We start from the raw sequence: 24,065 nt of genomic DNA on the forward strand, positions 1-24,065 counted from the left end.
GCCTGGCAGCTTGGAATAGTAGTGGGCTTCCCCAGAGAAGCCTGGCTGGAGGCCGCCTGAAGAAGCCCTGCTCTTCTCTGTGGTCTGAGGAAGAGGGCCAAGGGGATTAACTTCTGATGACTTGGCCTGGTAGGCAGCGCCCTCTTTGCTGGGGCTGAAGCCCCATGGAGCAGAGATGTGGGTAGCTGTGACTTGCTGAGGATTCAGTTCCTTGGCATGGACTGGGTCTCCGAGCTGAAACACACCCTTCTCAGGGGGTAGGTGCAGGATGGGGAGAGGGAAAGAGCCAGAGGGGCTGTGAAAGTGGTAGGTAACAACAGCTGATGAAGCTGTGAAGGCCTGGCCATATATGCTATTGGCTCCCGTGTCCCCCCACAAGTATGTGGTGATACTTAAGACAGTTTACTTATCAGACCCTTTGAAGTATCTCCAGCATTTCAGAGAATGGGGGAGGGCTGGGGAAAGGAGCCTGGGACCATCCTCACAAGAACAAAGATATTCTAGGGACACCTGTGTCCTTCCTTTGTCTATCAGACCGTTGAGCTGATGATGTACTCCAGGAACTGGAATTTCCCCTAGGATCTCATACCAGGAGAAGGAAAAGGCTGAGGCTCTGGGACTAGGCAGAGGGGAGCCTGGCTCCATACAGCTGGCTTGTCATGATGGGCTGGACCACATTTGACCGTATCTCTTACCTTTTGTTTAAACCTAAAGCTCATGTTAGGACTCCAAAGATGGACTTGGCAGCAGTGGGGGAGAGAAGAGGACCTCTTTGCTCCTCTCCCCAGGGGAGTCACACTGAACAAAGCTCCCTTTCCTACTTTACACTATGGTTTGTTTTACAGACCTATTCAAAGAAGGCGGCTGAGCCCTGCCTGTTAACGACCCTGGTCTGAGGGTGTCACCCATGGGCCAGGGGTGGCAAGGCCCTGTTTGACAGTAGCTAGTCCCTGACTTCACAAGAGAATTTGGGCTCCATCCACTTGCTCTTCTCGATGACTTCATCTCTAACACATGTCACTGGCCTGGGTCCATGAAACCTGGCCTTGACTGCAGATCCAGGACACCAGGACAGGTAAGAACAGACCAGCCATCTTCTGCGTCCTTCCCAGACTAGAACTCCAGGTCAGGTCCCCACCGGGGAAGGCGCTGGGGAAGAATCTGAGTATCAAGGTTGTCTGTCACCAAGCTAGAGGCAAGCTGGGGGGCTGACAGATAGCTGAGGATGAGGAACGGTACCTGCCATATTTCCCATGTGAGGGCAGAGGAGGGGAAGTTATCAGATGGCCACCCACTGTGAGGTAACTCAGAGTCCCACCCTCAGGGACCATCAGGTCCCAGAGAAGCTGCGGGCATGCGCCTACCCTCCTGCCCTGGCGGAGCTGCCGATCTGGTTCCCACACCCAGTGAAGGTGAAAACCACCTCCGGTCTTGCCCTCACTGCTGTGTGGAAGGTTCAGGCTGCCTTCCCCTCCCCACAAAGCCCCCTCGGTAACAACTTTCCTGCACGCGCAGTTTCATCCAGAGAGCTCCAGCTCAGCCTATGGCACACCTGAGCGGCCCCCACACGGCCCATATACCCAAGAGCTACCAGGAGCAAATGTGGATCAGCTTGAAGAAACAGCAAGCCCTAGCCCCACCTGCCTAGCCCGGGGCAGCTCAGCCCCCAAGATCCGCTTGTCCCACCCAACACGGCCAGGACCAACTTCCTGCTGGCCTTCCCAGGAGGCATCTGTGCAATGAGGAGTCCTTGACCTTCGATCCTCTCATCTCGACCACAGGAATCGACATCTTCAGGGCTCTTGTATCCACAGGGACCTCAAGCCAGTTTCAGTTCCTAACTACATCCCTGTCCCTCATGTGTTCTGTCCTTCACGGGACTCCCTGGCTTGCCTCTAAATTCTCCTCAGCCCCTTCAGCAAACACCAAGACATTTTTTCCAGTGGAAAAATACCCCCCCCCCCATACACACACACACACACAAATAGCTGCCCTCATCTCCATTTGCCTTGATCCCGGAGAAAGAGCCCAGTCCCCCAGACTTCCCGCACCGTGCCTGAGAACATTCGAGAAGGAGAGTTCACACTCCAAGAAGCTGTCGGCAGCCGGCATGGCTACCCTTCGTTTATTGGAAGGGCACTGTTGGCTTGGGTTCAGGTCTACAGTGACTTTCTTCATTCCACCCTGTCGCTGTGGTACTCCTCAGGTGAGGATCGAGCAAAGCAGTCACATGAAGCAGGGGAGCAGCAGACGGCTCACACAGCCCTCACTCCATGAAGAGAAACTGGGTACAGGCCTGGCACAAAACCCCCTGGACCTCCTTGGGCAACAGGACCTGAAAGGCCCCAGCTGGCCAAGGAGGCCCTCCCAGCCGGTCCTGCTGACTGTGGGAGAAGGCTGAAAGCACTCTTAGGACTCCCAGTCATCCTCGTCCTCGTCTCCCGCGGGCTGCTGCGGGGGCGGCAGAGGGGGGATGGAGTCTGACATTCGGCTGAAGGCTCCACCGGGCCCCTCGCTGGTTCCAGTGCCGGGTCCTTTTCCAGAAATACCTGGGAGGGAGAGGCGATGAGAGAGGGACAGGGGGGGCCCACTTCACCAGCCCCTGAAGATAGAGATGCACAAGATGCCTACCTTTGCGCCTCATGACCAGCTTGTTAAAGAGATCTGACATCAAGTCCCCGCCTTGGCTGGTGGCTCTCACTGCGGTGGGGGAGCAAAGGGTGAGGGAAGAAGAGACCAAGCACGGTATTATCAAGGACAGTCGCACACTGGGACCACCTGCCCCCTGCAGCACTCCCACACCCGCTCTCTTGCCATGGCATGCCCATGGCCCAGTCCTGCCTTCATGTTTCAGTTCTCGGTACCCCTGTATGGATAGGCACAGAGGCTCAAAGAGGCCAGGCTATATTGATAGACGGTCACAAAGCAGGCCAGAAGATCCGTGATGCAAACCCAGCGCTTCTGACACTTTACACACAGATTAACTAGGATGCCATGAGCAAGGACTCTTGGCAGACATAAAGCCTTATCCTCAGGATAGATAAGCATCAGTCCTCCGTCTCATCTCTGAGGACGTCAGGTTCCCTGGGACAATGCTTGTCAAAGGTTCTACTTCCTCATGGTTTCAGCTGGGAGAGCTCAAGACGGGAAAGCTTCTCCCAGGGAACCCATAGCCCAGGCCAGAGGGACAAAGGGTACCTATCAGGGTAGCCACAAGGGACTTCCTGTGGGTTGACCGGGAGCCTGGCTGCTGCAGCAGACCCTTGGCGCCCTCACCTTGCTCCTGTTCCTTCTGTTTCTTCTTCTCCAGCTTGCGCTCCTTCACACTACGCAGCTTGGCCTTGCCAATGCCCCCAGCTTGGCGGATGGACTCAAGCAGAGTGGCCCGGCCACTGGAGGGGTCAACCACCTCCTTAGGAGCTCCTTGGACAGAGGCTGTAAGGAGAAGAAGGGTAAAGGATTGCTCAACACTGCAAGATGAGGAAAGCTGCCCAGCCTGAGGCTGGAGGTGACTTCAGGATCCTGGCAAACGGAGGGGCCTGTCATCCACAGGGAAGCCCAGCTATGGAACTGTGGCTTCTAGGACTATGCAGGATGGTCTTGGATTTCTGCAGACAATGAGCTGAGGGGCCTCGTGTCTAGGCATCTCTCCTCCCTCTCCACCCCCTATTTCAATGACACTCTGCAGTGACGGACCCTGTGAGTCGGATGTGCGGAGCACCATGAGCCAACAAAGGATTTTCCACCCCTCAAAGTGGCTGCAGATAGGCTGAGAGATACAATGGAAAACTGAAATCTGGAAGTTTCAAGTTTGCTGACAGACCCTTTCCCACCGGCTTAACTAGAAACAGGGCACAACACCATCCCCAGGCTTCCTCTGCCCTGTAAACTCAGAATCCCACAACTCTGCATAGCACAGAAACCCTCCATCAACCCTATAAGACGAGGTAGGTATCCACAATGAGAATTCTGCAGATCCCGGACCTGGGAACAAACGACCTACAGAGAAGTCTTCGGGGATCCAACGTGAGAAAGCTGGGGGTCCTATTAATGAGGGCCGACCACGTGAACCCCATCTGCACTGCCCCTACCTGAGTGGGCCACGCTGCTGCTCGTGTCTTCTTCCCTGGCAGCCTGGCCGGGTGCAGCCGCCACTTCAGGGAACATTGGTGGTTGGGGGGTACTGACCACCACCGTGGGAGCTGGGGGAGGTGGCGGGGGAGGTGGCGGGGGCGGGGGCGCTGCCAGCAGCACTCCATCCTCTAGCTCTGTAAGGAAAGTGGGAACATGTGAGGAGTGGGGGAAGGAGGCAGCAAGGGCTCTCTGGCTCCGGTCCATCCTGGGGCCTAACTCACCTGGCTGGAAAGGTTCAGCTACCTCTGTGTGGAAGGTGGGCAGTTCTGGGATGGCACCGGGAGCAGAGGGGGCGATACCAGGGCCCAGGTCCGCACTGTACATGAGGTCATCTGCGATGCCAGGCAGGTCAGGGAGGTAGGACGGCACATCGATCTCAGGAACTTGACCCAGGTCTGGCACATAGAAGTAGTTTTCTGGAGCCTGCAGGGTCAGGCGGTACAGGAAGTGTGACAGCCCTGCCAGGGCACAGGCCCCACACTGTAACCACAGGGCAGGCAGCACACGTGGACCCGCACAGCCGGGTAGGCAGAGGCTTAATGGAGCCCTCCCTGGAACAGCACCCTGGCAGGGCTCGTCTGTCCAAGCACTCCACCTCACCTGCTGCTCCAGCTGCTCTCTCTTGCTGATAGACAGAGGGGCGTCAAACAACTTCTCCTCTTCTGTGCCCAGCATCGTGTGGGTTTTTGTTACTGCGCCAGCCAGAGGGTCCAGGAAAACATACTTCTTGTACCTGTGGAGCGGGCTGGGTCAGGAGGCCATCACCTGTCCCGGCACCAGGCAGGCTCCTGACCCCCCCTTCCCACTGCATTTGTCCTTTGGATACCCAGGTCTTAGAAGCCAAATCAAACTTGTCAGTCCTGAGAACTGTACCAGGCTCAGGCCCCTGAAGCTACCTAAGCAGGGCCTCCCTCCCTCCCTCCCCTCTTCCCGTTGGCTCTCTCTTAGCCATACAGATTTTCTGTGGTGTTGAAGAGCAGCAGGGAGCTGATGGAGCTGATGTTGCTGGGAAGACCCCCAAGTCCCTCCTCTGCTTCATCCTCAGGCTCCGACTTGGTGTTCACACACACAGGAAAGTATTTCAGTTTCTCCTGGGACAGGATCAGAGTGGATGGAGTTTTTAGTACCAAGCTTATGGATTCAGCACCATCCCAGTCTGTGGTCAACCTTCAGTCCCTGCTTCCCAGCAGCCATGGGTGACATGCAGGTGGCATTCAGACCTGCAGGGCCCGCTCATCCAGTGGGCGGTGCTTGCTCTGGATCCTGTAACGGGGTCTTCTCTGCAGACCAGGGTCGAGGGCACCGGTAAAGATGGAGTCATATTCCTGCAGGCGCTCTGGTGCTGGGTACTTGGCACTAGAGAAGACCTGCAGATTCAGAGTCGGCACTAAGAATGGGGTGACCATGGACAGGAGGAGGGCGAGGTGCAGCTTATCAGCAGGGGTACAGAAAGATCAGGGCCCCAGCCACAGAACACAGACGTCATGGCCTACCTTGATGGCCTTCTTGCTGCCCTTGATCTTCTCTATCTTAGCCTGGGCCAAGGAGACCCTCTCCCTAATGGTCTGCAGCTGGCGCCGACTCAGCTCTACTCGCTGGGAGATCCTACCAAAGAAAAAGTGTAGAGATGGGGGCTACTTCAAGCTCTGTAGTCTCTGTGCACCTGTGCCAACCGCAGACCTGCGCCGTGCCAAGTCCTGGGCTTAAGTGCGCAACACACTACAACCTGCCTATTGGACTGGTCTTAAAGACAATGGCTGGCCGACCTCTGTCTGCCCCGATTATTCAGCCCAAGGGGTCTAGGAACTCTTTGCCATGAGCTCTAGACAGAGAAGGACAGCCACTGTGGCTCTAGCTTGGTGCCCACGTATGCCATCTGAAACATACGGCTCGTGGACCCAGGAGTTTATAAACCTCGGGGCAAGAAGACAGTTGTGACAGCAGCCACTACGCACAGGTACTAGCAACTAACAGCTGACAATGTCTGCACCCACACTTACCCTTGGTGGTCACATGGTTGACAGACTTCTGGTCTCTGCAGAGAAGAAATCAAGTACAACCAGGCCAATGGCTTCTCCTAAATTTACCTCCAGCAGATGAGGAACTGCCCTACACACTGCGGGTGGCTCACAGAATACATACGAAGTCCCAGTGTTGGCTTGCACAGCCCCACCCCAGCCTGTCCCATGCTCTCCAGAGTGAGGGGTGGGCACAATAGTGCCAAATATCCTGATGTGCCCTGACATGCCAAACCCAGCGTTGCCTTGGGTCTCCAAACCAAATGGAATATGGAGTGAGACTCACAGGACCAGGCCCTTCCGTTCATTAAAGCCTTTCCTCACTGCAGCTTCCCTGACCAGACTGAACACCTGTCCCAGGCACTTCCCAGGCCTAGCCTGCTTGCTCTTCCCCACAAGCCCTGGTGTATCTTGTGCACATTAAAGGCCAGGCCTTCTTTATTGCCTACCATACTTTAGTCTTACATGCTGGAGCTAGACCGAGCAGAGTTCTCCAGAGAACACCGCCGGACTGCGCTACACCTTTCCCAGACCCTGTAACCTATCCCTTCACTTGTAAGTTACCCCACAAAATAAACCTCCCTTTTAACTACATGGAGTGGCCTTAATATTTTAACCAATAGACCCCCATTCCACTCCCAGAGACAGAATCCCTCCCACCATCTGCAGCCACCCTTCCTGGGCTTAACTCTGCCTTTGTCACCTGATAGAGTCTCTTTGCTTAAATAACAAACAAATATAAAAAAAAAAAAAAAAATTGGCCGGGCGGTGGTGGCGCACGCCTTTAATCCCAGCACTCGGGAGGCAGAGCCAGGCGGATCTCTGTGAGTTCGAGGCCAGCCTGGACTACCAAGTGAGTTCCAGGAAAAGGCGCAAAGCTACACAGAGAAACCCTGTCTCGAAAAACCAAAAAAAAAAAAAAAAAAAAAAAAATTTATTCTGTGTGTGTATGAGCATGCATGCGCACGAGCGTGCACGCACGGGAGATGGAGTAGCATGTTCCGTGGGGTGTGTGCAGCAGTCAGATGACACCCTTTCACCCTTTGGGAACCACTTCTCTCCTTCTACCATGTGGGTCCCAAGGATGAAACTCTGATCATCAGGCTTGGCAGCAAGTGCCTTAACCCACTTAGTATCCTGCTCACTCCCCCCCACAGTCCCCCCCCCCCCCCCACTGGAGGATCAGAAGCTTAAGGTCATCCTCCAGGACACAGCCAAGTTCAGGGTCTGACTGGGTCAATGACACTCTATCCCTGCCCCCATCCTCCCCCAAAAAAGGAGGAAGGATAACATGACCTCCTCATAGACTATCCCCAGGGTTAAAAGAATTAATGCAGCTAGATCAATGACGGCTAATGCTAAATAAAGATGTTTAGTACAACTGTAGTTAACTACTCACATAATTACTTTCATGCGGCACACCATGATGTTTCAGCCAATGAAGGACCACAGACATGAAGGTATGCCCATCACATCACAACAGAGCAGAAAACCTCTCCTCTCCTAACTTACTGAAGGTAATGTTGCCATAATGCAGCACATTAATCCTGGGTTTGAGGATATGCCGGTGAAAACAAACCTCTTGCTTGCCCAGTAGCATAAAGCACAGCACGTACAATTACGCACAATATAATAAATGAGATGTGCTGGCTTCTGTCTTCACTGTAGTATAATTGCTACTGTTACTTTAGAGTGTATTCTATCTACTTAGAGAGGTCTGCTGTTATTGTCATGCCAGCAGCAGGTCCATCGTCTCAATTTTACTGTGTTAACTGATAACATCAAGAGACCACCTACAGTGGATGGCCAAGCCACCTGCATCTGTGTAGCCAACTCTCTTGTCCAGACAAGGGCAAAACCATCTAGTGACCCACTCCTCAGGTCATGGTTGGAGTTAAGGAAGGCATTACAGCACTCAGGTCTGTCATCCCGGCCAGAGTTTATGCTCTAGTTGAAAGGGGACATGACATACTCAGTGCACAGGACTCTGTGCACCGAACACTGAGTCAGTGCAGGCTGACTGCAGGAGTCAGGGCAGGACGTGGTCTGGCAGGAAGGACATAGTGGCCCCATAGCAGCAGCCCGTGGGACCACAGAAAAACTAAGGGGCTGCATTAGATAGTAAGTAGTGGTGAGCCCTCAGGAACTCACAAGGTTTCCAAACTGGACTTTTTCCCCTCACACCCTTTCCACACTGGGGATTAGTTGGATCGTTAAGGAGGGTGTCTGCAGAAGGTACATTCCTAGGGCTGCAGAGAATGCTGCTTAGGAAAGGGGTGGCCCTCTTATCAGGTCAGCCGGGTAGCAGGCCCCACCTGCTGAAGATGTCTCCAGAGATGTTCTGTAGGTGCTGCAGGGCGTCTGCCACTTGCTGGATGGCCTCCTCACGTCGCAGGTCTGGCTGGATGAGGGGCACTGCGTAAGGCTGACCTGCCAAGGAGTGCTGGGTCTTCACGGGTGTCATGATGTCTGTGGGTAGGAACGAACACATCAAGAACAGAGTCCCACAGTCACTCTGTCTACCTCCTAGCCACAAGACAAGGTGGTCATGTCACACTCCTGTAACCCTAGCACGTGGGAGGTAGAGGCAGGGGCTGCTGTTCAAGGCCATCTTCTGATACATAGAAAGTTCAAGACCAGCCTGGGCTACATGAGACACTACTGGGGGGTTGATCATACAAAGGAGCTGATTTCTACACAGCTTTACTGTGTGTGAGTATCATGGGAGGCAGAAAAAGAACTCTGCAGAGGCCTAGATAAGAAGATTAAGGGCAATGGCGGGAATTTGTAACTGGCAGACTAGAGTTGAGAAAAACTGGGACATACTGAGACCTTACTCCCAGGGTACCCTGCTAAGCACCCTACTTAACACATCAGTTCACCTCCACCTCCCAAGCTCAGAACATCACAACCACGGCTGCAGAGCACAAAAGAGACAGACGGGAAGCAGAGGATGGATGGGGTCACCCAAACCTACTGCTCAGTTGTCTCCAGACTAAAAACACAGACACATAACCCTTGGGTGGCGTGGACTGCATCCAGCATGCCGACACTGTGGATCACAACTCTCCACCACTTTTACTTTCACTTTTTTTTTTTTAATTTATTATGTATACAGTATTCTGTCTGCATGTATGCCAGCAGGCCAGAAAAGGGCGCCAGATTTTATTTTAGATGGCTGTGAGCCACCATGTGGTTGCTGGGAATTGAACTCAGGACCTCTGGAAGAGCAGCCAGTGCTCTTAAGCCCTGAGCCATCTCTCCAGCCCCTTACTTTCACTGTTAGTGATTCTCACTACGTGTCATGGGAGCTTCCTTACGCCTCTTCCTTTGTGAGTTTTGTGGGAGCTTTGGTAAAGGATGAGACTATATTCAATGGCAGTCTCTTTAGACAAAATAATTCTTTGGAAGAATAATCCCCACCACCGTGGAACCATGTAGCATGATAACTCTGCTTCCGCCCCACACAGGACTCCCCACTGTGCCCCTCCCCTATTACACCCAGGAATAGAGAAGTTAAAGATTTACTACCTGGGCATACCTGGTCCCGTGAATGAAAAACACACCATCTAGAAAAACAGTGGGCCCAGAGCAAAAGCCTGAGGCCATTTAGGGCAAGAGTTCAGTTAGTAAGGATAGAATAGTGCCCAGGATTGGTGGCTTACGGGATGAACGGCAAGATGTGGTCTGTCCAACGGGGAACAGATTCTGTTAGGAGGTTAGACTGGCTTGCTCCTCCTCTGCCATACACAGGAGCATACACTGAAGGAATCAGAATGGTATGGTACAATGAAAAAAGATTAAGATGTCAGGACCTTCCCTTTGGGGAGCAGATGAGGGGAATAGGCCCATATTATATGACCAATACATAAAGGAATACCATTAGGGAACAGCGCAAGCTTGTTGTGCTACGCGGTACAAACGCTGCCTCACGCCCCTTGAAGAATGAAAGCTGCTCTTATGGGTTTGTTTCTCAGAAATCAGTGTCTGGAACCGTGCAGGAGGAAGTGTAAGAGGGCACCTGGCAGGGTTACTGAACCTTAGAGGGCAATAGGCATTTAGAGTCTTGCTAAACTTACTATTTTGTGTTTTTTGGTTTTGGTTTTTTGAGACAGGCTTTTTTCTATCTAACAGCTCTGGCTGTCCTGGAACTCAATCTGTAGCCCAGGCTGCCCTAGAACTCAAAGATCTGCCTGCCTCTGCCTCCCAAGTGCTGGGATTAATGGCATGTACCACCACCGCCCGGCTAAAGTTACGGTTTTCTGCTTCAAGAAAAATGCTGCAATGACACTGATGACCGCTTTCACCCTGGAACCATTAAGTATGCTTTCAACACTGCTTGTGTTTAAACTACAATGCAATTATAGTGTAAAAGGTGTAGCCTGTTTTCAATATGGACAGCCATCTTGATTGTGTCAGTCTCTTTCCCTCGCCAACTCCACGCCTCCTCTTTGGGACCTGAACCCCGCTGGAGCTGGACTCCCGCACATGGCTGTCTGAGGGACTCAGAAGCTGTCCCTGAGACAGATGTTGCAGTGGCTCACACCTCTGGGAAGAGGGACATCCAGGCTTTGCTCTCCCAGGCCAGAGATTTGGACCAAGGGGTCCAAAATGTGCAAAGACAGGAAAAAGTATCTCTAAACCACAGGACCAGAGTGGTCTATTTATATATATAATTATATACGGGTTTAATTAGTGCTGCTCCCTAGTGCCACTAAAGCTGCAATCACACTATAACTGCACTGATATGATTGGCAAGAGATGTACCATACAGAATTGATACTGAGGCACTAGGCCATTATAATTAGGGGCAACCCCAGGCTCTCACCAGAAGACAGAGAGGAGGACATTCATTAGGCCTGGCACCAAACCCCAGATTTCCTCTTAAGCACCACCCTGGAGCCCTCGATTACAATGGAGGTGAGTGCCTTTGGGTTAAGTGTGACAGGAAGGACCAGAAGGCTTTAAAAGTGCTGTGGGACTGTGTATAAAACGTTTATCTTTTCTTACTATGATCCCTTCCATTCTTTAGACTGAGAACTGACCCTGCTCTCAGTTGTTAGTTCCAGTAATAAAAATCTAGGTATGACCCCGACTGTATCCTAACAAGACCTTCACCAAGCTAATATCTATTCTTGGCTCCTCCTGCTGGTTTCCTGGGCTCCTGCTTCTATGCTACCGGCTCTCTTCTACCTCCATGGGCCGAGATTCGTCCAGATCTGATCCTTCCACTCTTTAGTGTTTTCTTGGCACGGGCACCTCTTTCCTATTCCAGTGACCAGGACACTCAGCTTCCCAGATCGAAACCCGCCTTGAGCAACCATCCAAGCCAGTGTCGCTCCTCATTCTGTCCCTGCACTTATCAGGTCACTTAGAGGGAGAGAGCCGCTCCACAACCATCCAGGAACCTAACCCTGAGTCCAGAATCTCTCAAAGATGTCTCCTCACCTCTTGCACTGATCTTGAGGCAAGCTTGCTAGCCACACTGACCTAAATTCAAGCCTGAGGGCTCCCATCTTTAACATCAAGAGGAAAAAAAATAGAAAGTTTAAGCTGAATTCCTGCACCTGAATGAGTGAGTGTCCCTGCACATGTCCCCGAGGGTAGGACAGACACAAATCCTCTACACAAGGAAGCAGCAGGTCCACTGGAGAACTAGGTCAGTGAACACAGCCGTTTACTCTCATCTTGTGTGTAAAGACTAGTCAGCTACTAAGTGTCGATCACAACAGAGGTGAGTGAGATACACCACCAGACGGGCAGACAGACAGACTCAAAACCAACCGAACCCCCCTGTGTGGAGAATGCTGTGGCGTTGGAATCCACTGGGAAAGACCAAAGACTTGCTTCAAACTTAGATTGAATGAATTTACTCTCACCGAAGGAAGGCAGCCTTTGAGGCACACAGCATGCCATGCTGAGCGGGGCTGAAGGAAGGGCTCACAAAGCTGGACATGGGAGGTGGACATCACAGTTATCTCCAGACTTCGCAGCTGGCAGGAAGAGAACTGCCCAACCCCCTCAGTTGTTCCTCTGTCCTGCTGCACAGTAACAAGAACGCCACTTCACCCCAGTCCCACAGTGACGAGCAGAAGCAAGGGTTAAATACCAAGTCTACATGAGCAGAAAGCAAGCAGTTAAACACCTCATAGCAGGAACATCATTAGCCTGTTCTTTATTGTTTTTCCAGACAGGGTTTCCCTGTGTAGTTTTGGTGCCTGTCCTGGATCTCGCTCTGTAGACCAGGCTGGCCTCGAACTCACAGAGATCCGCCTGGCTCTGCCTCCCGAGTGCTGGGATTAAAGGTGTGCACCACCGCCACCACCACCACCACCACCACATTCTTATCTCACCTGCAGGCCACCAGGATCTCACAAGCATTCCAGGGCAAAGGTCAACGGCCCCTTAAGGGGTGCCTGGTACCATATTAAGTTTCTTTAGCCATCACAGGGGAGCTATGTGTAAATTATTACACAGATCTGGGCACTCTGGGGTGAGTGTCACTGACTGGGATGGAGCAGGCAATAACACAGTGCCATCGGGTTAGGGCTGGCTGTCACGTCCCCACAAGAGGGCTAATCCGGGCTGTGAATGCGGTTTTTACTGAGGAACACTATGGGTTAGGGACATCTGAAAAGTCCCTCCGCGCTACCTGTGGCTATCAGGCATGAGGAACAGCTGGAGTTGGAGCAGAATGGTAAATGACAGCTCATGGTTTCCCTGTAAGAATCCTTGGAGGAGCAGCAAGACACAGAATGATACATAGAAGCAAGTGTGGATGGAAAAGGGTATGAAACCCTGAGACCCATGTCGTCCAGTGAGGTGACACACACAGCGTGCAGCTGGAGAACGATACACAACCAAAGACCTCCAGCTGCAACATCTCATTCCTGTTGGTTACAGGCTGCAACTGTCACATTTGAGATCTAGTGGGTTCAATTAAAGTAGACTGTTAACTTCACCCAATTATTTTCATAGTCAAAATCACATATGCAGCTGGCAGAACCTAATTTCCTTCCTTATCCTTCCCCATGTCCTATTTTCTAAAGAATTAATTCTCAGACGGGCAAGATGACTCGGCAGGTAAGGGCAGCTGCTGCCACCTGCTGACCTGAGTCAGGTTCCTGGGACCTACATGGTAGATGGAGAGAACCCATGTGGGGGTCCCTGAACCTAAGTTCAGGGCAGCATCTGTGCGAGGCCACCTCCCACCTTTTAAAGGGTTCCTATGAGGAAGGGAGAGGAATAAGAAACTTTGAGATGGAAAGATAGTGGAGAGGAGACAGACAGAAACACAGGGTAGCTTCGGGAGGACCTGGAGCAAAATTCATTGGCCCCTTCTTGTCTTTTCAAAAGGCCTTTTTTTTTTTTTTTTTTTTTTTTTGTTTTTCGAGACAGGGTTTCTCTGTGTAGCTTTGCGCCTTTCCTGGAACTCACTTGGTAGCCCAGGCTGGCCTCGAACTCACAGAGATCCGCCTGGCTCTGCCTCCCGAGTGCTGGGATTAAAGGCGTGCGCCACCACCGCCTGGCTCAAAAGGCCTTTTTATAACAATGCCTGGGGCGGGGCAAAAGACCTCCGCCTTGCCATCAAAGCACACTGTACAGCCAAGTGCAGACCTTCCAAACACTTGGGGAACCATGCCCACGGTCCCATCATCCCTTTATGCAGCCCTGCTGGGTAAAGCAAGCTCAGATTCTCTGACACTGAGTAATCTGGGCCGCCACAAACCCACTCCCAAAAGTTACCCTCTGACCTTCACATACTCAGCAAGACACACATGTACCCACACAACATCACATTTGAACACACAAAAAAATTTTAGAAATTTTTATAAAGCGTCTCTGTTACTCTTTTTAGGCAAGGCATATCCAAGAACAGGCTTTGGGGTAAGAATCACAATTAATCATGGCATTGTCGTTTTATTATTCCATCTTGTAGATCCTGACTGTGTTTACCCAGCTCCTCTCAGGAGTAAAGTATGCTATATCACCACGAACGGTAATTACTATTTATAACTACCCTCATCACCAGCTAACACCTACATACCTTAAACCCACTACTGCCAGTCCACCTCATCTCCACAATGGCCGTCTCTCTCTCTTCCTGTCCGGGAACTTATTAGTACTCCCAATTTTAATTAAGGAAACTTGGGCAGACCCAACGACATCTTCAACAATCAGATGCTTAGCTTATGCTAGCTATGAGTCGATTATCTCATCCAAGAACTTGTTATCTACCAGTATGTTCTGTCGTTTTTATATATAAAAATGAAAACCATGCAAGAGTTCACTTTTTTTTTTTTCAGCCCCAATGGTCAGACAGCTTATCTTGAAAACCTGCCCTATGCCCGCTTCGTGGGTCCTGATGTTAGGGGGAAGACAAGAGACTCTGCTCTGAGCCCCCCTGGTCAATCAGCATTGTTGTTGTAGCTGTCCATCTTCACAGTTAACTCTGGAATTAAATACTGCTATCTACTTTGACAAAGAGGCTGACGGCTATCATCGCTGGAAAAGTCTGGGGTGTCATTTGTGCAGAACGCTACCCTCCAAGCCCGACAGCCACCATCTTCATTGGGGTAACGGTTACTACTTCCAACGTGAAGTTCAAGGCAGGCCTGTGGACTTGTGCCATTCTCTCATGGGGGTGGGGGTGAGGTGTCCTGCCCTTCCCTCCTGCCTCTCCTGGCCCGGTATGTAAAATTCTGTCCCAATTGCACATCACCTAGCGTACACACTGGAAAGTTAACTGAGCGGGGCTCATCATCCACGCAGAGTGACTTTCTGGTGATTCCGCTGCTCTGGGGTCACCCATGTTCTGTAAGTAAACGCGGTAAACCCAAAGATGGCTTTGATGGAACTGTACTTTGGTTTGTCACTGGGGCCCTGTCAGGAGGGGATAGATGTCTGTTTGCATCCCCACCCACAAGGGGAAGTTTCTAAGCCACCATCTAAAACGGATTGAAGGCCACCTACTTAATGGGGAAAAATAACTAGCAGCTGAAAAGACAGAGATGTAGCTGAAAAATAAAAGCACTTTGCCAGAAGTCATCTATACGTGAGTTTTGTTCTGAGACATAGTAATTCCTCGCTCCCCGCAAGTGGTTGCAGTTCGGTCTAGGCCTCCAAAAATGCCTGCTTAATCATTTTGACTTTTTATGTGTCCCATGAACATATAAACAATCCCGAATGAGAGTGTTTCTCTTGCACCTACCCATGTTAATCATTATTTCTTTTTATATTAAATTGACAAGAGACCGTACTCTTTTTTTTTTTTCCCCCTAGCATGAATGACATGTTTCTTGTGGCAGGCATTTGGCATCTGGTAAATAAACACCGGACTGACCCAGAATCACCAACGCCCACCACGAGCGTGTCTTCCCATGCAATTCATCATTTCGGAAGTGCCCGGCACCCTGGAGCACATCCTCCTCCCCCACCCCTGCTCCCTGGAAACTTCAGGCAGCCAAGGGGGGGGTCTCTGCCCTGCAGCCCGAGCCCTGCACGGCCGGGCCCGCCCCCCGGCGCCCTCACCCGCCTCCTCCGATCCGCTGCAGGGTCGCTCTGCTCCGGGCCTCGCTGTCACTGCCCGCACCGGCCCGGCCCGCACGCCCGACCCAAGGCGGCGGCGGTCACCTGCTCGCCACCGCCCCGCTGCCCCGGCAGTCCCGCGCCGCCCGCTTCCGCGCCCCCTTCCGCTCGACCCGCACCCCCGGGTCCTAGTGTCCGCCAGTCGGCTCCCCGACTTCCGGCTCTCGGACTTCCGGCTCTCTGGAATGACAGCTGGCAGGGCCCAGACCGGGAAGCGGTCCTACTCCCTGTGTTGGCCCAGGTCTGTGAGCCTCAGCTCTCTTCTGTTTCCAGCTCCGAGAAGCCCACGCCCTGCCTGTGCCCTACCACAGGACATCAAGTGGAAGTCCCCCAAACGTCCCCTCTCCTCCAGCCGTGCATACTCAATTGGCTTAATAAATCTTTTAGAAGATCCTGCTTTTCCTGCCTCAACTTTCTTTAAAAATTCAATATAGAGACAGGCAGTGGTGGTGGCACATGCCTTTAATTCCAGCACTCGGGAGGCAGAGCCAGGCAGAGTTCTGTGGGTTCGAGGCCAGCCTGGGCTACAGAGGGAGCTCCAGGACAGTCACCAAAACTACACAGAGAAACCCTGTCCCAAAAGAAAAAAGAAAAGAAATGCTTTTTTATTTTATTTTATTTTATTTTATTTTTTGGTTTTTTCAAGACAGGGTTTCTCTGTGTAGCTTTGCGTACTCGCTTTGGAGACCAGGCTGGCCTCGAACTCACAGAGATCCACCTGGCTCTGCCTCCCGAGTGCTGGGATTAAAGACGTGCACCACCACCGCCCGGCCACAAGAAATGCTTTTAAAAGATGTATGTGTAGAGTGCCTTGAGAGATATAGCTCAGAGGTTATGAATGCTAAATCTTCTTACAGAGGATACAAGTTAGGTTCACAGCACCCACTTTGGTCTACTCACAGTCACCTGTAACTCCAGCTCTAGCGGGACCCATTGCTCCCTTCGGCCTTCTTTGGACATGCACACACAAAGACACAGTGGGCGCATCAAGAACCCTACACATTACTAAGTTATGCTGAGCCACCGTCAGCTAGATGTTGTGGCTATCTGTTGTGGAAGGTGATGTGATGCAGGGAAATTATGAGCTATATACTTGCAGGGGGGCTTCCCCTTGGAATCTGGGAGGCGGGGGAGTCTTCTGGAAGGCAGAGAGCTCTTGCAAGCAGGGTTGATGATATAGCCCAGAGCAGTCATGCCAAGTTGTCCTATCCTCTTGGGGCAGTTCTCAGAACATCATTCTGTACCATCTGAGGCCAGAGAAACAATGATGGATGAGAGCTGGATGGGTGTACAGCCTTCAGTGCCCTCATTAGGAGCCAATGCCACTGCTGTGACCAGTATACCTTCATTCCACAGTATGGATGGGCTGGTTGAGGACCTCAACAGTTGACAAGCTGAAGTCTCTATTGGTGGTGACATCCTTCATTGCTTTCCTCAGGCTCCATGTTCAAAAGGTTTAAGGTGTGTTTTGCTTTTTGAAACAATCATATTACGTAGCCTTGGCTTGTCTGCTTGGCTGGACATGCTCTCTGCCACTGGCCACTGCTTTCTCTGCCTCCTCCTTTTTTGTTTTTCCCTGCTGTCTCTTCTGGAAACTGTTTCTTTATCTGCCTTGCCTTTCGCGTTCCTTGAAGATTCTGATCTGCACTTCTGTTCTTAGGGTTCTCCAGAGTTTTAGAGCCAAACCTTTCACTCTAGCCTGCCTCTGTAAGAGGGACCAGGGCTTATACAACAGTCACACCCAGCTCGGATGTGTTCTTTAAAGGAGTGGCAGGGCTAGTGCTACATTCCTGGGTCTTGTCACCCAGCTCAAGTGTTCCTCCAGGTAGCCCATCTGTTCCCTCATCAGCCTTCCCACTGTTATGGGCATCTCCTGAGCACTGGTTGCTTTCGCTTTCCTAGAGGACAGACCCAGCCAGGCTGCTAACTCCTTTCTCCTGGGCAGAGAGTTCCTGCTCCACCAAGCCTCTTACAAGCCTCGAATTCCCAGACTTTCCAGGCTGCTGTGAAATCTTTGCCCACTGTGCATGCCAGGGCTTCTCTTTAGCCGAATAGCACAGAAGCTCATACTGGCTGTCTTAGGGTTTCTATTGCTGTGAAGAGACACCATGACCATGGCAACTCTTGTAAAGGAAAATATTTAATGGGGCTAGTTTACAGTTTCAGAGGTTCAGTCTATTATCATCATGGCGGGACATGGTGGCATGCAAGCAGACATGGTGCTGGAGAGGTAGCTGAGAGTCCTACATCTTGAACAGGCAACAGGAAGTGGTTTGTCTCATTAAGCATGGCTTGAGCATATATGAGACCTCAAAGCTAGCCTCCACAGTGACACACTTCCTTCAACAAGGCCACACCTTGGGGGCCACTCCTTTGGGGGCCATTTCCTTTCAAAAAACTATAATAGCCAGTATAGATGCCTACACTCATGATGCACATATCTGGAGGTGCCAGGCCCACATGACCATGGCCTTAGGAGGATCCCAGCTCTGCTGACCAGTTGTGCTCTCTGTAGTTAAGAAGCAAAATTTACATGGGTGTGTTTTCTGTAGTTAGAGCTGTTTTCCATGGCCCAGGGGAAGCATCAGTCTGGGCTGGCAGTGAATCCTTGTGATCCTAGCACTGGGGAGGTTGAGGCAAAAAGGTTGTTCCACCAGAAATGTGCAATGGCAGAAAGAGCAAGGGCATAAGCTTAGCATCCGTCACACTTCACTTGTGACTAAGCTGGGAGATCCTCGCTAAGTTACTTAATGTTTCTGAGCCATTTTCCTCGTGTCCTTGGATCGATCTGACATTGCTGTAATGGGGATTAAATGAAACGTGTGCTAAGAGTGTGACACATGCCAGATGGTGGTGGCACACACCTTTGGTCCCAGCACTCAGGAGGCAGAGGCAGGCGAACCTCTGAATTTGAGTCAGCCTGGTCTATAGAGCAAGTTTCACCACAGCCAGGGCTACACAGAGAAACCCTGTCTCAAAGAATTAAAAAAAAAAAAAAAGAAAAGAAAAAGAGGGTGACAGGTGTTCACATCCCAGTCCCTCTCCTTCCCAACTTGGTGTTTTCAAGGCCCTGCTTGGGGAGGGGGGAGCAATTGGCCTTTAAGTTTTCCCTCAGCCTGACTCACGTGCTCATCCACACTGTGGTTTCACTGACTGGTAACAAACTCTTAGGGTCCTATAAGGCTGAGAACTTTTTCTTTCCTGGTCCCAATGACGTAGGTTCCCCAAGCAAAGCTCTGAGAAGAAGTCCCAAGTTGAGGATGTGAGTGTCCTTTGCTACTTCCTGTCTGACACAGGGCCTTCAGGATGTGGCTTGCTTTCCTCTGCCAGCCCAGCAAAGCTGCAGCCTGCCAGAGTCTGCTCCAGCTATCCAGAGGCCTCTGGGCTGGGAGTCCTAATATGCTAGTTTAGGTAGATTCCCAATGCCAATGGGCCTCAGATTGGTCAGAGGTCTTTAGCCTCCATCTGCAAAATTTCACCAACAGGGCCCTTAGGGGACCTGGGATAAGTCTTAGGTGGGGGCAGCATTGTCCTGAGTGGACCTTCACCCAACCTGATACCATTAAGGATGCTAGTGAACACACACACGTTACCCCCACCATCCCACCCAGCAGTTTGCATGTAGTAAGTGATCAATAAATGTTCCTTGGATCAGTGAGGTGGCGTAGAGGGCAACGACACTCACTTGCTGTGCAAATCTGGTAACCTGAATTCAATCCCTGGGACCTTTATAAAGGTAGAAGGAGAGCTGGGTATGGTGATACATTCCTTTAATCCCAGCGCTCAAGAGGCAGAGGGAGGTAGATCTCTATGAATTCAAGGCCAGCCTGGTCTACATAGTGAGTTCCTAGATAGCCAGGGCTACATAGAGAAGCTCTGCCTCAAAAATAAGTAGATAGGTAGGTAAATGATAGATAGATAGATTGATTGATAGATGATAGATAGACAGAAGGATAGATAAATGAAAAAAAGTAGAGTACAGACTCCAGTCTAATCAGCACATGAGGAGTTGCTGTGACTCATACACAGCTACCCACCCATAAAAAATGTCTCTTGACTTGACAGAACTGGATCCCACCTGTTTTGGAGATGCAAATTGAGAAGGGTGTGGTATGCTTTTGGGAGACAGCAAAAGACCTGGGGTTAACACTGTTGATGCAAAATTCCATCTCCCTCTAGGGCTGCGCTCCTCTTCTCCACCAGGGGGCGCTCCTTCTCCTTCAATGGAGAGGCCTGAGCTGGCTCCCCTGCGGTGGAACAGATAGTCCTCACATTACCATCCAGGTTTGTAAGGAGGGCTTCAGCTTACAGTCTTTTGAGTTTATTATGATATGAAAGTAATACAAACTCACCAAAACCTACGCCACCATAAGTGACAGCCCACAAAAGCTGGGAACCCGGAGCGCACTGCACAGCCTGCCCGCAGCTCAACGGGCTGGAAGTCTCTCTTCCAAGGGACTCGGTTGCTCTAAACTGAGTCCAGGCAGCTCAGCTGGTTTCTGTTTCTTCCAGGCAGCTGCTCTAGACTCGGAGTTTTCTTTGCTGCTTAGATTGTGGTAATGCAGCTGCCTGTGAGTCATTTCTGCTCCTTTAAGTAGACCTCACCGATACTCCTGTAAATTACCCCAATAAAACACATTGGTTCACCTAGCAGGACTTGGAGGGCACTCCTCTCCTACTTTCGTCTGTCCTGGGCTCCCTATCAGGGGTGAGTAGGCTTGTGTTGCATCTCCCCAGCAAAAATCTTGTCACACAACAGCAACCTGAATCTTCCTGTGCCACGGTGCCAACACACCTTGGAGCCTTGGAGTCCCAGAGCAGAAAGAGACAGGAACACCACCAGGCTGAGGAATACGCAAAAAGATCCGGGCCCTGGGATGGATTATTGTTAGATAAAAAGATCTTTCTAGATATGGAGGATGTTTCCAGTAGGACATGGGGCTGATGAAACGTAAAGAACGAACAAGCATCCTTCGGGTCCAGCTCAGACTCAAGCAGAGAGGGTAGTTATAGGACCTTGTGGCTGGGAATTGGGGTTCACATCAGCCCATTATGGATCTGGAGGCCTGAGTCACAGACCTAGCTGGAGTAAGGGTCAGAAGGATGGGACATGTACCAGACCCTCTTAGCATCTTTAATCCTCTCACTGGGCCACTGTCTAAGATTTACTCTGGGACGGGCCTTTTCTACCCAAGGGGGCCCATCCCAACTACTCTATCTGCTTTGAGTCTCTTGAGAAGTGGTTCTCAGCCTGTGGGTTGCAACCCCTCTGGGGTCGAAGGACGTTTCACAGGGGTTGCATATCAGATCATCTGCATATCAGGTATTTACCTTATGACTCATAACAGTAGCAACATTACAGTTATGTAGTAGCAACGAAAATGATTTTATGGTTGGGGTCACCACAACATGAGGGACTGTATTAAAGGATCGCAGCATTAGGAAGGTTGAGGACCACTGCTCTAAAGTGAAGGGTGCCTGAGCCTTGACTAGGTTTCCCTGCCGTGGACTTGAGGTGGGTTCCTCTGGTCTCGGATTTTGAACGTCTCTCATGCTTTGGGGCTGCATTCCTGCTCATGTGTGCCTGGCTATTTCCCCTTGCCAGCTCAGGGTTCAGTACCCTTGTATTCTTTGATGGGCACAGATGCCACGGTTGTGCTCTTTAGACCAGGCTCCGAGGGGATTCAAACCCGGGTCTCAGCCTCCTGTGGCTCAGGGGTGAAGGAAGAGTGCAGGGTGGCTGGGGGCGGGTAGGCTCTGATGAAAAGCCACCTCCCTTGGGTCAGGATCTTGGTGCGCCTCAAGCTCCTTGCCCCTTACCATGCACAGGGCAGTAGCCACACAGTCTGTGTGTGACATTTTTGGGAACTGGGGCTGCTGGTGACTGGGAGGGGCAGCTGCAGGAGCTGCTGGGATGAGCTAGGAAGGAGGTGTTGGTGCCGGGAGGCGGCCGAGCAGCATGGCTGAGGCCCTTGACGGTCGCCGGTGCCCTTACTGTAATTTTCTTTGCTGTTGGCAAGGCCCCGGCCCAGTTCAGGGGAGCAAGTAGGGGTCCAGGGGCTACACAGTAGTCAGTTTTTAGGCAAGCTGCCAAGCTCAGGCAGCCGCCCCCAGGGTGCTGGGGAACAGGCCTCTCCCTGCAGACTGACTGCCCGTGGCTGGGCTCTTCAGTTGGCTGCAGGTGGGTCTGGGTGCCAGGTGCAGGGCATCACTCAGTGTCACGCTTGCATTATGTCATCTGCCAGTTACTGAGGCTGGAGAGGGGTCAGCAGGGAGAGGTCTCCTGGCCCTCATCCGCTTTCCTGCCGCAGTCCTTTGCCTCTAAGCCCGCCTGCCAGTCCTGTTCAAATACGTAAGCACACCTTTGCATCTCAACCTGAACGTTTGAACGCGGTTATACTGGTAGGTTTCCTGACTTTGGAAAAGAAATCTCCCGGAGTCCAGGCTAGATTCAGGCGTAACATGAGGTCTCTTCCTCTTTAAAAACAACACGAGCTCTTAAAATTTTTTAAAATTGTTTTTAATTTTACCCATATGGGTGTTATACCTGCATGTTATGTTTGTATATTACTTGCATGCCTGGAGAGGCCAGAAGACGGAATCACATGCTCTGGAACTGGAGTTGGGGATGACTGTGAGCTCTCCTGTGGGTGCAGAGAATGTAATTCCTGTCCTCTGGAAGAGCAGCCAGTGCTCTTAACCATTAAACCAACTGTCTAATCCTCTCATTTAACTTTCATAGCAACCTTTTGAAGGTAATTTCGGAATTCACCAAAATTGTGTATACGGCCTCTGGAAATACAATGAAGTGTACCTCTCCTTTGAGAAGCCCACATCCATACTTTACTTTTTCACTGAGCATCTTTTTATAAGCTATTATACTTAAAACCTGTTTAAAACGCCTTTTTTTTTTAACTTTATGTGTGGGCATTCATGTGCCATGGCTCCCTTGTGGAGGTCAGAGTACAACTTGGGGGGTCTGTTATCTCCTGCTGCCATTTGGGGTCAAACTCAGGCCTTCAGGTTTGGTTCAAGTGTCCTTACCTGCTCAGCCACCTTGCCAGTCCTAGAAAATGCCTTTAAAAATTTAGATTAGCTGGGTAGTGGCGCATGCCTTTAGGATTTGAGTTCAAGGCCAGCCTGGTCTACTGAATGAGTTCCAGGACAGCCAGGGCTGTTATACAAAGAAACACTGTTTCAAAAAAGCAAACAAATAAAATAAAAAAAGGTTTAGATTTAAAAAGGGCATCAGATCCCCTGGAACTGGAGTTATCTATGGTTCTCATGCGAGATAGTAAAACCTAACATTGTTCAATCTACTTTAGTGAAGTCTCCTGTTACTTGGAGCAAAGAGCACTCTCATTGATACACACATAATTACCATAGCTCCAGCCAGAGACTGGGTAAGCAAACTATTTGCACCATGCAAAAAGATTTTCATTCAGCTAAAAGATGTACTGAGTGCCTTTCATACGCTAAATATAGTGCAAGATGCTAAATCAAAGAAAACGGAAGTTCTTTTACTCATGGAGGTTATGTTCTGGTGGCAAATATAGCAGAAATGGAGGCAGGCATATTGTTGAGGTACTTCGATGACTAATCTGGACTAGGAGGTCAGGGAATCCCTAATAGACTACAAGAAACTGTATTTCAAAAATCCATTCATTCTTAATGTCATCCATTTGGTATGTTTCTTTGAATTTAATTTGTAACATGATCTGATTTTACTAGTGTAAGAATAACCGTTGGGGACCAACCTCGGCACTCTGCATGTGACAGATGTGTAGCTTGGTCTACTTGTAGGTCCCAGCAATGGGAGCAGGGGCTGTCCCTAATGCTTTGGCTGGCTCTTGGGAACCTATTCCTCATTCTTACTGCAACTTGACAGGCCATGCTTTGACACCCATGGGAGACCTGAACAGAAACAGAGGAGTGGATTGGGTGTGTGTGTGGAGAGGTGAGGCGGGGAGAGAATGGGAGGAGAGGAAGGAGGGGAAACTTCAGTCAGGATGTAAAATGAATTATGTGTATAAATAGTAGGTAAACTAGGTTTGGTGGTGAATACTTGGGAGGTGGTGGCATGAAGATCATGAGTTCAAGACTAACTTGGGCTACATGAGACTGAAAAGGTCAAACTATTACTGTTGCTAATGATGATGATGACAATAATTTTGAGTATACACACACACACACACACACACACACACACACACACACACACACGATAAATCAACACTGAGGGCTAGATTATATTTTTCTTAGAAATCGCAAACTAATACTGAAGACAATGCAATGGAAACCAAGCATTTGTTATCACCGGCTGGA

At 50.7% G+C, this 24,065-nt stretch overlaps 1 protein-coding gene across 3 annotated transcripts; it reads right to left on the reverse strand.

The window, feature by feature from the left end:
- Positions 1-2,091: 2,091 nt before the first annotated feature.
- On the reverse strand, positions 2,092-15,838 carry Washc1 (WASH complex subunit 1). 3 transcript variants are annotated; one of them, XM_052750202.1, is made up of 11 exons: positions 15,688-15,838; positions 8,468-8,621; positions 5,628-5,739; positions 5,355-5,501; positions 5,089-5,225; positions 4,735-4,867; positions 4,356-4,557; positions 4,092-4,268; positions 3,277-3,435; positions 2,632-2,700; positions 2,092-2,549 (listed from the first exon to the last, which is right to left on the reverse strand). In XM_052750202.1, exons 2-11 carry the CDS (start codon positions 8,614-8,616, stop codon positions 2,410-2,412), a joined length of 1,425 nt encoding a protein of 474 aa, XP_052606162.1. In that variant the 5' UTR covers positions 8,617-8,621; positions 15,688-15,838; the 3' UTR covers positions 2,092-2,409. The 3 variants fall into 3 exon arrangements, with proteins under 3 accessions (XP_052606162.1, XP_052606161.1, XP_052606160.1); XM_052750201.1 differs by having other exon boundaries at positions 15,684-15,837; XM_052750200.1 differs by lacking the exon at positions 15,688-15,838 and adding an exon at positions 12,032-12,449.
- Positions 15,839-24,065: the final 8,227 nt, after the last annotated feature.

This window comes from Peromyscus californicus, unplaced genomic scaffold (assembly GCF_007827085.1).
Source record: "Peromyscus californicus insignis strain IS unplaced genomic scaffold, ASM782708v3 Scaffold_21__1_contigs__length_65335640, whole genome shotgun sequence".
NCBI lineage: Eukaryota > Metazoa > Chordata > Mammalia > Rodentia > Cricetidae > Peromyscus > Peromyscus californicus.

What these genes read in the sequence shown, in the direction of transcription:
- Washc1 (XM_052750200.1), bottom strand. Translation starts at nt 12,068, where the DNA reads ATGGCATGCTGTGTGCCTCAAAGGCTGCCTTCCTTCG. An exon ending in GAGAGCAGCTGGAGCAGCAG is followed by an intron (nt 4,558 to 4,734) that starts GTGAGGTGGAGT and finishes CTGACCCTGCAG; the next exon opens with GCTCCAGAAAACTACTTCTA. An exon ending in AGCTGAACCTTTCCAGCCAG is followed by an intron (nt 4,269 to 4,355) that starts GTGAGTTAGGCC and finishes CTTTCCTTACAG; the next exon opens with AGCTAGAGGATGGAGTGCTG.